Consider the following 16,738-nt stretch of genomic DNA (forward strand, 5'->3'; position numbering starts at 1 on the left):
CATCGCCCCCATTTGAGAGGACTAGTACCATCAAAATATGACAATCTAAGTATATTTCTATGACTAGTGCCTACTTACTACCTTGCAAAAACGAGAACAGTCATAACGGATAGGATATATCTGACTCACCTCCATGTTGCGTGGAGTCCCCTGTAGTTTCTGCTCCAGCATGGCCAGCTTGCTGTTGATGTGTCCGTTGATCTCGTTGTGGATGCCGTCAGATGGCCTCTGAGCTGCCAGCTGCAGGTTCTTGGTCCTCAGGAGCTTCTGCAGCAGCTGTTGTCCTGTCTCAGTCCTGAGGATGTGGGCTCCGGGTTCCCCTCCTGGTCCAGGACCAGTGTTACCAAACCCTCCAACTGGCTCCCCAGTCACCTCCCTCTTGATGGCCCCGGAGTGAGGACCACCACCACCTTCTCCATCACAAGTCACCTCTCTGGGCTCCTGTTTGATGTTCTGCAGGGTCATTTTACACAGAGCACCCTCTCTGGAGCCTGGTGGGGATTGAGGACGACCCTGGCTCTCTGAGCCCTGTTGTGGATGCTGCTGGCCCTGCTGTCCACTCTCACCCTTCTGAGGCGAAGGCCCATTCGGAGGGACTTGGCTATGGGTTGTGTCGCCACTTCCCGCCTTAAGCCCAGGGTAGTCCAGGGGACTCTTGGATGCTCCAGGTGACCTGAGAGGAGACGCCTTGATCTGACTGTAAGGACTACCTTTCCCAGCTGCCCCGTCAGTTACAGACGGAGAGGCAACGTGGGTGGAGTGCGGCGTTCCTGGGGTAGCTGGGCTCATGCCTGCTTCCTGTTTCTGCACTGAGGATCCTCCAGGGGAGCCTGCGTGGGAGGGAGATCCCTGGAAACGTTGTTGAGCCATGTGGATATGTGGTTGTTGCTGGTGTTGCAAGACTTGGTTGGGTTGACGCATCCCCATCGCCTGTGCCATGGCGTGGCGCTGTGGGTCACCAGGGGAGGTGGCCAAGGGTTGGCGGGGAGACATGGGCCTTATGAGGCGGCCCTGGGGGGGCCCACCACGTATCTGCCCCATGGGGGAGCGAGCCATGGGTACCTGGCCTCTCATCATCTGGTGTTGCAGGGCCTGTTGTTGCTGCATCATCATCTGCTGCTGTTGGACACTCAGAGCGTACTGAGGCGAGGCTCCTGGCTGCTGCTGTTGGACTACAGGTCCTGTGATCCCTTGCTGCTGCATCTGAGGAGTCACCACGCCCGGTGGTTGGCCGGGGCCCATCATTCCTGGTTGTTGCGGGGAGCCCACTCCCCCTGGTTTACCAAGAACTCCTCCATAGTGCATCTGCTGCTGGACTTCCAGACCTCCAGGCATCCTCTGGACCTGTCCCACCTGCTGCCCTGGTCCTAGTGGCTCCTGGGGCCTCATCTGGCCTGGCTGTCCTTGACCCACCTGGAGCCTCAGCATCTGGCCCTGTTGTTGTTGGAGCTGGCGCTGTTGGATCATGGCCTTGATGTGCTGTATCTGCTGGTTGGGGGTGAGGTGTCGGAGCTGGGGGTTCTGGGCTATGATAGTCTGGATGTTGACTGGGGTGCGTATCTGACCAGGTGGACCTCCAGGCCTCTGGCCAGGCATCATGCCCTGCTGCTGGGCTCTAAGCATACCCATCATGGCCTGCTGCTTCTGCTGCTGGGCCATGAGGGCCTGTTGCTGGGGACTAGGGTGTCCTGGCATACCAGGGATGGGCTGAGGCTGACCAGGGTGGTTCTGTTGACCCATCACATTTTGCATCTGGCCCATATTGTCATGTTGTTGTTGTCTAATGGGGTCCTGGGCTTGCTGCATAAGATTCTGTTGTTGTTGTTGTTGCTGCTGCTGCTGTTGTTGTTGGGCCATGTAACACATCTGCTGTCCTTCCTGCTTGACGGTAACCAAACCAGACTTTGAGGGATCAGCATTGAGGGAACTCTGTCGCTGTAGAGAGAGTTGTTGTTGAAGCTGCTGTTGCTGCTGTGGTTGCTGCTGTGATTGCTGCTGTTGTACTTGGGGGTGCATGCCAGCCTGTTGGTAACCTGCTTGCTGTTGATGTCCAGCATGAGCATTTTGAGGGGGTTGTTGTTGTGGTGCCTGTTGCTGCTGCTGGGCCATGTATTGCTGCTGTTGTTGTCCCACTGCCGCCTGTTGCTCTCCAGAAGCCCCTTGTTGGGTCATCTGGCCAGGGGTTGAAGGTCCAGGTCCACCCTGCTGTGGAGGTGTCCTGGAGCTGGGACTAAGGATACCACCCTCCCCCTGCTGCAGCCCCTCAGTTGGTTGCGGGGTGACCCGTGTGCTCCCCCCTGCTGAAGCGGGAGAAGATCCCATCTGACCTGGGGTAGCAGGTTGAGAGTGTCCTCCGTGGGAGTCGTGAGACTGGTTGGGTTGGCTGATGAAGCCCTGTGGTGGTGGTTGCCTGAGCTGTTGTTGTGCCACTTGCTGTGGCTGTAGCTTCTGTTGCGCCAACATGCGCTGGGCCAGGATTTGTTGTTGTTGAGGTGTGAGCTGGGCCTGGCCGGGTCCTCTGAGTCCATGGTGCTGAGGGGGTCCCACTACTCCCTGCTGGCCCATTAGGACCTGAGGCCTCTGTTGCTGCTGTATGCCTGGCTGGGCCCCCATCATGCCCGGCTGAGCAACCATCATGCCTGGAGGCTGGTTTATAGCCTGCCCTCCCATCAGGGTCTGAGCTGGCTGGGCCACAGCCTGCCCTGGTACCATACCCTGGGGCACCATGGCCTGGTTGGGCATAATTCCCTGTTGGAGGTTTGGTTGTTGTTGACTAATCAGAGAGTTACCCATGACGCTTGGCTGTGGCAACATACCTGGTTGGACACCTGGATGTGGCATGGGCTGCTGGCCTTGCATCATTGCCTGTTGTTGCTGCTGCTGCTGTTGTAGTTTCTGAATGATCTGCATCCTGTGTTGTCTCTCTTGGAGAAGTCTTGGGTCAGCCCCTTGGACTCCTCCTGGACCCTGGGGGAAGAACCCTGCAGGAGGACCAACAGGAGGACCAGGGGATCTGACTCCCAGAGCTCCAGGGTGCTGGCCTCCTCCTAGGAACGGCTGCCCCTGTGGGGGTATTCTGACGGGCATACCTCCTTGCTGACCCATCATCATCTGCCCGGGCATCTTGGAGAGCAAGTGGGTCCCCTGGGTGGGGGGCCCTGGGGCCAGGAGACTAGAGCCCTGCTGGTGCTGCTGCTGCTTGCTCCTGTACTCTGCAATCAGGTTGGTGTGTTCCTTTTGCTGCTTTCGCACCTGAAACACAACAAGAGATGTGTTAACAGGAGCCAATATTAAAGTAACTGTCCAGTGATTCCAGATTTCTATAAAATATGACTTAGAATTAGAAATATGGGGGAAATAGTTTTCCTTCCAAAAAATGATAATTATGTTAAAGGAAAATTTCACAATTTTGCAAATTCATATTTATTATATTTATGATCTATTACCTAACCCAACATATGTGAAAACGGTGCAAGTTGAAAAATGTTGACATTTCCCTTTAAAAAGCAGCTTTTCTGTGTAGGAAAGGCATGGGCATACCAACAACAGAATGTGTGAGTGTATACTGGTCACTAAAAATATGAATATGAGTAGACTGCTGATTGGCCAGCTCATCTTACTCGGGAGGATGACATCATCCTCCATGAGGAAATAGCAAAAGTTTAAGTTTGGGGTGGGGTTTTCACGTGTTTTTTTTCTCCAATATATGCTTTGGGCACAAATACACAACGAGTCAACAACATTATTTGTGTATGAGTTAACAGAATATGAACTTTAAAAAAAGTGAGATTTTACACTGGACAGTTACTTTAAGACAGGAAAGCATGATGATGGGTGGGTGGATGGGATAAAGGTTTTCAGAGAGTCTTCCCCACCTGGTCCAGTTGTTTCTGGATCTTGCTCTGCTCCTCGGTGACCAATTTGAGTTTCTCTGCGTCAGCCTCGGCGAAATCCCGGCCTGCCTTTTTGGCAGTGCGCTGCTTGGCACACAGAGCCTTGCGGGACTTGCGGTGAGCTCCGATCTGCTCCTCCAGGAACTTGAGCTGCATCTGCAGCAGCTGCTGGGTGTGCAGGAGCCACTCTTCATACTGGTGCTGCTCTGCATCGTCTGGTAGGGAGAACAGGGGGGTGATTAGTTGACCAATTCAAATCAGGTTGGCTTGTACTGGAATACCACAAATATGTGCAATGGCTGGGAGGTAACTCAAATGGAGGTTGGGAAACACTGTAATACATCAACTAACAAATATATGTAAGTATTATAACGCTGGAAAAATGTGTAGAACTTACTGATGATCCCTTGTACAAACTGGGGAGGGTTGGGTCTCGATTGTGTTGGGTCACTGCATTCCCCTTCCTAAAAATAAAAAGTTGTCAAAATACATAAAGCAGATAAACAGACAAGAGTGATTGTGTTTTGAGGATCCCACCGCAAATTATCTGCTTTACAGGATAAACTTTATGAACACATATTGTCCTGGTTATGTTTGGACAAGTGAGACGCCGTACCTTAGATGGGCCAGATGCGAGTTGACCCTGTGGGTCTCCTGATCCTGGTGCCGACGCTAGTCTCTGGGCCAACAGAGAGACCTGTTGTCTGTTGATTCCAGAGGGTACCCCCATTGGGTCCTGTGCCAACACTCTCTTGATGCCCTTCAGTGCCACCATCTTTGCCTTGGCGATGGGATCCATGATGTCGTCAGTCACAAACTTGTCTAGATCTGTGAAGGAGCAAGCAGAAACACCGGGGAAAATGTATTAAAGGAAAACGTCATGATTCAAACAAGGATTCAGGAATCCTGCAAGAGTCATGATTCAAACAAGGATTCAGGAATCATGCAAGAGTCATGATTCAAACAAGATCAAACAATCTTGAGTACTCATTTATTTACCTTTATCAGGGAAGAAGTTATCAGCCAGAGTTGACTGTTTAATCTGTTGTTGCTGCTGCTGCTGCGGATTGAGTCCTGGGTGAATTCCCCCAGGATGCCCCATCCTCATCATGCCTTGTTGCTGAGCCATGGCAGCCATGTGCTGTGGCGTCATCCCTGGTTGTCCCATGATCCTTTGCTGCTGCAGGAGGTGTGGAGGGCGTGGAACCATACCTGGCTGTCCCATCATACCCTGGGGTTGGGGGCGGTGGTGCTGGGTCAGCATGATATGTCCAGGACCCCCCTGGTGGTTGGGGTGGCCTCCCATGTGAGCCCTCATCGCCCCCTGGTGGAGGGAGCTGAGCTGCTGCTGTTGCTGCTGCTGTTTCTGGAGCTCCTTCTTCTCGTGCTCCAGCAGGTCCTGGATCAGCAAGGGAAGCTCGCTGGCTTCCAGGGAGCTCTCGACTTTGTCTAGATCCACGGCTGGGGAGTGCTGTCCCCCTCCATCGGGCAGCCCCAAAGGGTCCTCCCCCAGAGAGGATAAGGAGTCAGCCTGACCAGGAAGAGGGTATGGGAGCCCCCCTAACCGCACAGAGCTCAGAGAGGCACCCTGGTTCTCTGGTTGAGTGGAGGATTTGTTTGTTTGAAGGAGCATGGAGACTGCTTCTCCCATCTCATCCTTCACCACCGCTTGGCCTGGCTCGAGCTTGATCCTGGAGGTGTCGGCAGACTCCGAGGAGGGATGGGGTGTTGTGGACAACGTGGAGCCCCCCGTGTTTGAGATTGGGTTTTCCTCCAATTTTGGTTTCTGTTCCACTTTGATGTCCTGAGCTCCAGAGGTACCTGGTGTTTCACCCTCTGCTTCCACCAACCGCAGCTGGTCCGAGAACACATCCTTCGGGTCCCCTTGGTCCAGCTCGGGATCCGTATAAGCCAGCAGGTCAAACTCGTCACTGTTGAGTAAGTCGTCTAGATGCGGATCTGTGGTCTCCAGGTTGTCAAGATTACCCAGGTCGTCGTCACCCTTATCAGGGTCTAGATCCAGAGCCAGGTCATCCTCATCTTCCATTCCTCCATCCCCGGGGGCATTCCCTAGCCTTTTGGGGGCAAACGGATCCTCCAGGTCGGGCTCGGGGAGATCAACATTAGGGTCCCCCAAAGCTCCAGCCTGGGACTCTGTGGAATTCTGGGGAGGCTGGTGCTGCTGCTGCCCAGAGTGAGAACTGGGAGCATTAGCGACCTGGGAAGTGCCTGTGTGGGGCTGGAGATGGGGTTGCTGCTGTGAGAGGCCAGTGCTCTGCTGTGGCAGTAATAGACTCATACCACCCTGCTGTAGCCCCAGCCGTGAGTCTCTAACCCCCTCTGTCTGAGGGTCCATACCCTGATGCATTGGATGATGAATAAACTGGCCGGGGGCCATTTCCTGCTGCTGGGGGATATAGAGACGCGGCCGTTGCTGGGGCCCACGTTGGAGAAACTGGGTCCCCAGGGGAAGCCTCTGAGAGTTGTGCCTCAGCTCAATGAACTGTGGTGGGGGTCCTCCGGGGTCCATGCCGGGCTGCATGTGGAGGGGGGCGTTGAGGTTGTGCCTGGGGCCCACACCCTCTATGCCAGGCTGGGGGAACCGACGGGGACCCGGGCCCTGCTGCCACTGGCCAGGGAACGGAGGTCGACTATACATGCCCTGGGGGTTGGGGGGCCCTGGTTGTCTACAAAAGACAAATACAGACAAAATGTCAAAACGTACCGGAAGCTAGTGAGAAAGTGTTGTACACAAAAAGGTTATCTTGGCTGAAATAACTCTTGATGGCATTTCTTTCAATGTACAACTGTGTGTGCATCTAAGAAAGAGAAAACACAGATGGAACAGAAAGGAGAGATGTGAGTGTATACCTGAGCTGGTTGGGGTCAATCATAGCAGGGGTTCCTGGGGGTGGCAAACGGCCACCATCCATCTTCCCTGTCAATGCTGCCTGGGCACCAGCAGCAGCACGGTCCTATTGGGACAAACAGCAAGGGCCTACTATTCAATTCTATTACAACTTTATCAATCCCCTCAAGGGCAATTGAAATAAAATACTAAGAAACCGCTGAGAATCACCAGCCAAACGGAGACATTACCACGGTCATATTCAGTAGGGCAAAACGTAGAAAACATTTTTGAAATGGAAACCAAAAGTGTGTTCTTATTGTACAGGGTTAAGTAGTACCTCCCCAGTTCCACTCAGATTCAAAACATTTTGAGCCTGACCCAAGTTGATGTCGGACATGTTGTTCGACATATTATAGCGTACCTGTGGGTAGGGTGGTGGAGCACGGCGGGCTTTGTCGTGCTGATAGGCTGCCATGTCTCCTCCAGGCCAACAGGGGGCAGCACTGCTGGCTGCTGCAGCCTCTTTCTCTTGCCGGATTGAGTTTCGCTGCATCTGCTGTCGGATCAACAACTCCCTCAGTTTCTGTCGCTATCAGAGGAAGAAACACCAGTCAGAGGTTATGTCAGGCCTAAGAATGACAATAAGGGACAATTATTGATCTTATGATGTTGAAGGACTCTTAGAGGATTAGCCCCATAGTCATAGTGGAATAAATGAGATCCTAGTTAAAGCAAAGCAAATAGAACATGTACCTGTCTCTGCTTCTCCAGCTCAGAGGGGCTGAGGTCCAGTAGTGAAGGATCTTGAACCGCTGACATGTCAGGCATCTCCTGGGCGCCGGACATAGTCCCCTGGGGTTGAGGTGCATCCGGGGGTTGGGGGGCTGTAGGGTCCTGCTGGGGAGGCATCCTGGAGTGGAAGTTGGCACCCATGGCCTGAGTCTGGGGCTGTTGCTGCTGCTGGAGCTGCTGCTGTTGTTGTTGTTGTTGTTGTTGTTGTTGTTGTTGTTGCTGCTGCTGCTGCTGCTGGAGGAGTTGTTGCTGTTGCTGGGCCATCTGATAGGCCATGTTGGGGCCCCGGCTGAACCCAGAGGGCTTCCCAGAGAGAGGGTCCCCAACAGGGGTGGAGGACGGGGTGAGTGAAAGAGGCTGGTTGGGGTGAGGTGAGCCTCTGTAGCTGGGGGTGCCCTCTGGAACAGCGGAGGTGGGCCGGGGGGGCTTGTGCAAAGCAGAAAAGGGGTCCCTGGACTGGGGGCGCGGGGGGGGCTGGGAGTAGGGGTCAGGCGACTGGAAGCGCGAGTTGGATGCCGGGGACTGGACAGAGAATGCATCGTTGGAGAGGGCTCCAGGAGTGAGGGGGGACTGGGAGCTGCCTTGTGACTGGGGGCTGGAGGGGACCCTGGGGCAGGACTCCTGTTGGGCCTGGGGATGCCTTTGGGGGAGGGGGGAGCAGCTATCCCCAGACTGGGGTCTGGGGGTGAGAGGAGGCTGGGCATAGGGGTCCTGAAACGGGGTAGAGGGGGACTGGCGGTAGCCCTCAGAGTGGTGGTTGGGTGAGGCTCCAGGGTGGAGTACCACCCCGCTGTCCCCTTGGTGCATCCGGGGCGTCATGGGAGCCTTGAACAAGCCATCCCCAGAGTCCAGCATCCCTGCAGGGGAGCCCGTGTTACTCAGGTCCTGGCGTCCCGTGGAGGAGGAGCGGGGAGAGGGTCCCCCACTCATATCAGCCCTGTACTGCCCCTGTCCCATCCCGGCAGGTGAGGACACATGGGAGGGGGAGGAACCGTATTCTGGACGCCCCATCCCCTGCTGCTGGCCTCGAAACGGGTCGCCATAGTGGGTGGTGTGGGGCGGGGAGAAGAGAGGGGAGTCCCCAGGCCCTCCCCTGGACCGAGGGCTTTCTGGGGGGCCTAGGTGCTCCTGAGAGCCCTGCTGTGACTGGGGCAGGTGACACTGGATCTGTTGTTGTGGCCTGAAAAATGGGTCCACCTGCTGGGCCCGCCGGGGAGTCCCTGGGTGCATGTCGAAGGGGCCGAGGCTGGCCGGCCGTCCCTGAAGAGGGCCCTGCGGGCCAGGATGGGGGTAACCTGAGGAAGAAGCCTGGCCCAGCATGGGGCTGGAGGCGGCCTGATGGGAGGAGTATGGGGTGGAGGGGTGGGAGTGGTGAGAGGGGTGGGGGGACTGGGGAGGCTGCTTGGCAAAGGGATCTGTCCTCATATCTGCCGATGCCGAGCTTGGGGTCTTGAGAGGACCGTCGGGGAAGAAAACGGAGGAGGAACCCGAGTCGGGGTGGAAGGGGAAGGGGCTCTCTGCCGAGTTGGGCTGGGAGGGGTTGGAGACAGAACCTGAGGGCGGCGGGATCTGGAGGTGCAGGCTTGGACGTTCACCTTTGACCCGAACACCACCATCATCCTCTGTCTTGATGGGCCGACACACCTGGCTCTCTGCCTGCTGCATAAGAGAAGAGACAGTTAGAGAAAGGCAAGGAGACTGTATGTAGACATCCTTACAGTGACAAACGTATGCTTTGGGCTGGTTTCCTGGACCCAGATTAAGTCTTGAAGTGCATTAAAAGCATTGTCATTGGAAATTCCAAACATATTTTTTTAGTTCAGGGTGGGCTTGATCTGGATCAAGGAAGCTGGCCCTATGAATCAATTATCTGGCCTAAACTCCCACCTTCTGTGCCTTGTTGATCCGCTGAGCCGCTCTGTTGTCTTTGGCCTTTTGCAGAAAAGGAACCTTGTCTGCAGCTGAAACCTTCCTCCAGATCTTCATGATCTGTTTACACCGACTGGACCAGTCTGTCAGAGAGAGGATCACAACTTACATTATATACAGTACCAGTCAAAAGTTTGGACACACCTACTCATTCAAGGGCTTTTCTTCATTTTTTTACTATTTTCTACATTGTAGAATAATAGTGAAGACATCAAAACTATGAAGTAACACATATGGAAACATGTAGTAACCAAAAGTGTTTAACAAATCAAATATATTAGATATTCTTTAAAGTAACCACCCTTTGCCTTGATGACAGCTTTGCACACTCTTGGCATTCTCTCAACCGGCTTTGTGAGGTAGTCACCTGGAATGCATTTCAATTAACTGGTCTGCCTTGTTAAAAGTTAATCTGTGGAATTTCTTTCCTTTTTAATGCGTTTGAGCCAAATCAGTTGTGTTGTGACAAGGTAGGGGTGGTATACAGAAGATCGCCCTATTTGGTAAAATACCAAGTCTAATTTATGGCAAGAACAGCTCAAATAAGCAAAGAGAAACAACAGTCCATTAAGACATGGTCAGTCAATACAGAAAATTTCGAGAACTTTCTCGAAGTTACCTCTGCTGCAGAGGATAAGTGCAATAGACACTTACCAGCCTCAGAAATTGCTGCCCAAATAAATGCTTCACAGAGTTCAAGTAACAGACACATCTCAACATCAACTGTTCAGAGGAGACTGTGTGAATCAGGCGTTCATGGTTGAATTTCTGCAAAGAAACCGCTACTAAAGGACACCAATAAGAAGAAGAGACTTGCTTGGGTCAAGAAACAAGAGCAATGGACATTACACCGGTGGAAAGTCCAAATGTGAGATTTTTTTGTCCCAACCGCTGTGTCTTTGTGAGACGCAGAGTAGGTGAACAGATGATCTCCGTATGTGTGGTTCCCACCGTGAAGCATGGAGGAAGTGGTGTGATGGTGCTTTGCTGGTGATACGGTCTGTGATTTATTTAGAATTCAAGCATGGCTATCACAGCATTCTGCAGCGATACACTATCCTACTGGTTTGCGCTTAGTGGGACTCTTATGTGTTTTTCAACAGGACAATGACCCAACACACCTCCAGGTTGTGTAAGGGCTATTTGACCAAGAAGGAGAGTGATGCATCAGATGACCTGGCCTCCACAATCACCCGACCTCAACCCAATTGAGATGGTTTGCGATGAGATGGACCGCAGAGTGAAGGAAAAGCAGCCAACAAGTGCTCAGCATGTGTGGGAAGTCCTTCAAGACTGTTGTAAAAGCATTCCTCATGAAGCTGGTTTAACTTCTTTGGGGCACCCCCCCTTCTCAATTTCCACCTAAAGACATACCCTAATCTAACTGCCTGTGGCTCAGGCTCAGAAGCAAGGATATGCATATTCTTGGTATCATTTGAAAGGAAACACTCTGGATTTTGTGAAAATGTGAATTGAATGTAGGAGAATATAACACAATAGATCTGGTAGAAGAAAATACAAGGAATTAAACATACGTTTTCTGTTTTTTATTGTTGCTGCATCATCTTTCAAATGACCAAGAACAGCCAAACATACAGATAGGATGCTGTGGATGATTTCAATGAAGAACATAAGATGGCAACAATAGCTGCGCAAAGCTTTAGACAGATAACTTCAAAAATGAGCGAGCTACATGACATTGAGCATGAAGTCACCCAGGTGTCCCACACAAATGTACCCAAATGTAACCAAGTGGCCGAATTGGTCCAGCGATACATTTTGAAGGAAAGACCTATAAACAAAATACATAAATGCTATTCTAACACACCCCCAAAAAATAAATAAATAAAAATATATATATAAATATTAAAAAAAATATATATATATATATATATACACACTGCTCAAAAAAATAAAGGGAACACTTAAACAACACAATGTAACTCCAAGTCAATCACACTTCTGTGAAATCAAACTGTCCACTTAGGAAGCAACACTGATTGACAATACATTTCACATGCTGTTGTGCAAATGGAATAGACAAAAGGTGGAAATTATAGGCAATTAGCAAGACACCCCCAATAAAGGAGTGGTTCTGCAGGTGGTGACCACAGACCACTTCTCAGTTCCTATGCTTCCTGGCTGATGTTTTGGTCACTTTTGAATGCTGGCGGTGCTTTCACTCTAGTGGTAGCATGAGACGGAGTCTACAACCCACACAAGCGCCTCAGGTAGTGCAGCTTATCCAGGATGGCACATCAATGCGAGCTGTGGCAAGAAGGTTTGCTGTGTCTGTCAGCGTAGTGTGCAGCGTAACGTTTGTTTAGTGTGTGTAATTACCACGAAAGCTTCGTCCAAAGTTGAATGAGACGGAAATCACGACGCAACCGGTTTACAAATGTTTCGTGTTAGGCTATAAAAATGGATTTTATCAAACAAAACGAACATTCACTGTGTAGTTAGGACACTTGGCATTGCCACCAGAGGAAGATCTTCAATGGTAAGCGATTTATTTGATTGTTATTTCTGACTTTCGTGACGCTAATGCTTGGTTGGAAAATGCTAGTAATACTTGTGTGTGTGGGGCGCCGTCCTCAGAAAATCGCATGTTTGCTTTTGCAGTAAACCTTTTTGAAATCTGACAGCGGCTGGATTAATAAGACGTTCATCTTTTAAATTATGTAAGATGCATGTATTTACAAGAATGTTTAATACAACAAATGGTGCATTTAAAATGTTAGCTCTCTGCAATTTCACCGGATGTTGGCCTGGTGGGACGTTAGCGTCTCACCTACCCTAGAGAAGTTAAAGAATGCCAAGAGTGTGCAAAGCTGTCATCAAGACAAAGGGTGGTTACTTTGAAGAATCTAAAATATATTTTGATTATTTAACACTTTTTTGGTTACTACATGATTCCATATGTGTTCTTTCATCGTTTTGATGTCTTCACTATTATTCTACAATGTTGAAAATAGTAAAACATTAAGAAAAACCGTTGAATGAGTAGGTGTGTCCAAACTTTTGACTGGTAGTGTATATTCCAGTAAACTGAAGTAAAAACATTTGATATTTGGTTCATTTTCAGTGATAAACAAAAAAGTTTATTTCATTAGAACTTTGGAAGCACCATCTCATCCAGAGCAAACATCCTAAAAATGAAAAAAGGCCACATTCATTTTAACTAAGATCTCCCTCCATCCACTCACCTGGATAGTCCCGCCTGAGAGTGGGGAAGTTTGTGTTTGCGTAGAGTACAGGGGAGATGGTGGACATCTCTCCTAGCTCCTCGTCCTTCTCCCAGCGCTGGAGGCTGCGCTGGTTATAGGACAGCCCGTCTCCATCTGCCTCGCCGGGGGTAGGGGGAGTGGAGGGTGTGGCAGGGGTGGAGGGTGTCGCCCATGGGCTCTCCTCTCCCCCGTCTGGACTGAACAGACCTGCCCGGTCCCGCATGTCAAAGAACGGAGACTGAGAGAGTCCAGGGAAGGAGTCCATCACACCAGCTGAGGGCAGCGACCCTGAAAGGGATCAGTTCGTATGAGTGACATGTCCTGCTTTACCATGAGCCTAACAGTTCCTTAACGACAACAAACTCTTGTTCCATATTTCATCACGCTGTTCACATTTTCTACTCCTTTCTCTTAGTGAGATGTCTTAAGTTCAACGTCACACTCATTTCCACATTTATATTTCCTATGAAAGTGAGCTCTCTAGGCCTGTACCAGTGAGGAGGCTCCTCTGTGGCAGACCACTGCGGTTCATCTCCCCCTTGACTCCCTCCAGGATGGGCCTCATGCTGCTCTGTAGAGACCCTCCTAAAGAGGCCCCCTCTGAAGTTCCCAGGACCTTCCTGAAGAACTGCTCAGAGTCCTGACTCTCCATGCCCTGAGGAAGACCTGGGAGAGAGACAGAACAGGAGGCATGTTAGACTAGTGGGAAAAAGCATCCGTCAAGACCAAACTGGTAGCATATGGCAAAACTAAACACCTGCAACTCTAGCACACAGATCTCTCAGCCAAAGAAAATAAACTCCTGCACACAACACTTGTCAAGTATCCCTTTTATTAACTTCTTATGGCTGGGGGCAGTATTGAGTAGCTTGGATGAATAAGGTGCCCAGAGTAAACTGCCTGCTACTCAGGCCCAGATGCTAAGATATGCATATTATTAGTAGATTTGGATAGAAAACACTCTGAAGTTTCTAAAACTGTTTGAATGATGTCTGTGAGTATAACAGAACTCATATGGCAGGCGAAAACCTGAGAAAAAATCCAACCAGGAAGTGGGAAATCTGAGGGTTGCCTATCCAATATACAGTGTCTATGGGGTCATATTGCACTTCCCAAGGCTTCCACTAGATGTCAACAGTCTTTAGAACCTTGTTTCAGGCTTCTACTGTGAATAATGAGGTCCCGTGAGAGCGACCTGCGTTCCATCACATTTCTGAAGACAAAGGAATTCTCCGGTTGAAACATTATTGAAGATTTATGTTAAAAACACCTTAAAGATTGATTCTATACATTGTTTGACATGTTTCTACGAACTGTAATGGAATTATTGACTTTTCGTCTGGCCTGCGTGTCATGAATTTGGATTTTTGAACTAAACGCGCAAACAAAAAGGAGGTATTTGGACATAAATTATGGACTTTATCGACCAAAACAAACATTTATTGTGGAACTGGGGTTCCTGGGAGTGCATTCTGATGAAGATCAAATTTTTTTTTTTATTTTTTTTTTTTTTTTTTTTAGGGGTGGAAGATCAAATTTAAGTGAATATTTATAATGCTATTTCTGACTTCTGTTGACTCCACAAAATGGCGAGTACCTGTATGGCTTGTTTTTGTGTCTGAGCGCCGTACTCAAATTATTGTATGGTGTGCTTTTTCCGTAATGTTTTTTTTTTAAATCTGACACAGCGGTTGCATTAAGGAGAAGTTTATCTAAAGTTCCATGTAAAACACTTGTATCTTTTATCAATGTTTATTATGAATATTTCTGTAAATTGATACGGCTCTCTGCAAAATCACCGGATGTTTTGGAGGCAAAACATTACTGAACATAACGCGCCAATGTAAACTAAGATTTTTGGATAGAAATATGAACTTTATCGAACAAAACATACATGTATTGTGTAACATGAAGTCTATGAGTGTCATCTGATGAAGATCATCAAAGGTTAGTGACTATTTTATCTCTATTTCTGCTTTTGATTGAGTGTAGTCAATTGAGTGGTCTGGCCCAGGAGTGTGAAGGTGAACGGAAAGGCTCTGGAGCAACGAACCGCCCTTGCTGTCTCTGCCTGGCCGGTTCTCCTCTCTCCACTGGGATTCTCTGCCTCTAACCCTATTACAGGGGCTGAGTCACTGGCTTACTGGTACTCTTTCATGCCGTCTCTAGGAGGGGTGCGTCACTTGAGTGGGTTGAGTTACTGACGTGATCTTCCTGTCTGGGTTGGCGCCCCCCCTTGGTTTGTGCTGTGGTGGAGATCTTTGTGGGCTATACTCGGCCTTGTCGCAGGATTGTAAGTTGGTGGTTGAAGTTATCCCTCTAGTGGTGCGGGGGCTGTGCTTTGGCAAAGTGGGTGGGGTTATATCCTTCCTGTTTGACCCTGTCCGGGGGTATCATCGGATGGGGCCACAGTGTCTCCTGACCCCTCCTGTCTCAGCCTCCAGTATTTATGCTGCAGTAGTTTATATGTCGGGGGGCTAGGGTCAGTTGGTTATATCTGGAGTACTTCTCCTGTCTTATCCAGTGTCCTGTGTGAATTTAAGTATGCTCTCTCTAATTCTCTCCTTCTCTCTTTCTTTCTCTCTCGGAGGACCTGAGCCCTAGGACCATACGTCAGGACTACCAGGCATGATGACTGCTTGCTGTCCCCAGTCCACCTGGCCTTGCTACTGTTCCAGTTTCAACTGTTCTGCCTGCGGTTATGGAACCCCTACCTGTCCCAGACCTGCTGCTTTCAACTCTTAATGATCGGCTATGAAAAGCCAACTGACATTTATTCCTGATTATTATTTGACCATGCTTGTCATTTATGAACATTTTGAAAATCTTGGCTCTCTCTAATTCTCTCCTTCTCCCTTTCTTTCTCTCTCTCGGAGGACCTGAGCCCTAGGACCATACGTCAGGACTACCGGGCATGATGACTCCTTGCTGTCCCCAGTCCACCTGGCCTTGCTACTGTTCCAGTTTCAACTGTTCTGCCTGCGGTTATGTAACCCCTACCTGTCCCAGACCTGCTGTTTTCAACTCTTAATGATCGGCTATGAAAAGCCAACTGACATTTATTGCTGATTATCATTTGACCATGCTTGTCACTTATGAACATTTTGAACATCTTGGCCATGTTCTGTTATAATCTCCACCCGGCACAGCCAGAAGAGGACTGGCCACCCCTCATAGCCTGGTTCCTCTAGGTTTCTTCCTAGGTTTTGGCCTTTCTAGGGAGTTTTTCCTAGCCACCGTACTTCTACACCTGCATTGCTTGCTGTTTGGGGTTTTAGGCTGGGTTTCTGTACAGCACTTCGAGATATTAGCTGATGTACGAAGGGCTATATAAAATAAACTTGATTTGATTTGACTCTCTTTGGCTGGAAAAATGGCTGTGTTTTTCTGTGACTAGGTACTGACCTAACATAATCAGGTGGTGTGCTTTCGTCGTAAGGCCTTTTTGAAAATCGGACACTGTGGTGGGATTAACAACAAGTTTATCTTTAAAATGGTGTAAAATACTTGTATGTTTGAGGAATTTTAATTATGAGATTTCTGTTGTTTGAATTTGGCGCCCTGCAGTTTCACTGGCTGTTGTCAAGTCAATCTCGTTAACGGGATCTCAGCCATAAGAAGTTAATCTGCAACATTTCAGCATCACCGTGATCTCTTACCTTCATTCTTCTCCGTGTCGGAGCCTTGAGGGTCCGTCGAACTCGGTTCTTTGACAGACGAAGACGACCCTGCTCCCTCGCCCTGAGCCTGGGATCCTTCACCCCCCTCCTGCTTCAGGTGCATCCCAGACCCCATCGCTCGCTCCCTGGCCTCCGTTGCGTCAGGTGCGGTGGGTCTGGCCCCAGGTGCATGGGGCAGTGGAGGTCGGAGGAGACCCATGGCACCATGATGCCTCGGTCCTGGGGGAACCAGGAGAGCCTTCTTACTCAGGTCCATCAGTTGTTTACCAAAGAACGCCTCCTGCACAGAGAGATAGATAACTCTGATGTTAGCTTGTCCTATATGGGAGTTGGTCTCTAGACACTACGGGCTAGTTTCCCCAGGCA

General features: G+C 50.0%; 1 protein-coding gene across 7 annotated transcripts in view; it reads right to left on the reverse strand.

Moving 5' to 3' along the window:
• The window catches only part of kmt2d (lysine (K)-specific methyltransferase 2D), a 50,198-nt gene that overhangs the window by 11,594 nt on the left and 21,866 nt on the right, over positions 1-16,738 (reverse strand). For 6 of the 7 annotated variants that reach the window (XM_055931048.1, XM_055931050.1, XM_055931045.1 and 3 more), the window contains exons 24-35: positions 16,352-16,652; positions 13,185-13,358; positions 12,672-12,980; positions 9,424-9,548; positions 7,498-9,195; positions 7,166-7,333; positions 6,765-6,868; positions 4,893-6,580; positions 4,510-4,721; positions 4,291-4,357; positions 3,876-4,108; positions 130-3,252 (exon numbers count right to left, since the gene is read on the reverse strand). In XM_055931048.1, coding sequence (XP_055787023.1) covers positions 130-3,252; positions 3,876-4,108; positions 4,291-4,357; positions 4,510-4,721; positions 4,893-6,580; positions 6,765-6,868; positions 7,166-7,333; positions 7,498-9,195; positions 9,424-9,548; positions 12,672-12,980; positions 13,185-13,358; positions 16,352-16,652 — 8,202 coding nt within the window. The remainder of the gene's footprint in view (positions 1-129; positions 3,253-3,875; positions 4,109-4,290; positions 4,358-4,509; positions 4,722-4,892; positions 6,581-6,764; positions 6,869-7,165; positions 7,334-7,497; positions 9,196-9,423; positions 9,549-12,671; positions 12,981-13,184; positions 13,359-16,351; positions 16,653-16,738) is intronic. The other variant, XM_055931047.1, reaches the window with a different exon arrangement.

Source organism: Salvelinus fontinalis, chromosome 8, assembly GCF_029448725.1.
Source record: "Salvelinus fontinalis isolate EN_2023a chromosome 8, ASM2944872v1, whole genome shotgun sequence".
NCBI lineage: Eukaryota > Metazoa > Chordata > Actinopteri > Salmoniformes > Salmonidae > Salvelinus > Salvelinus fontinalis.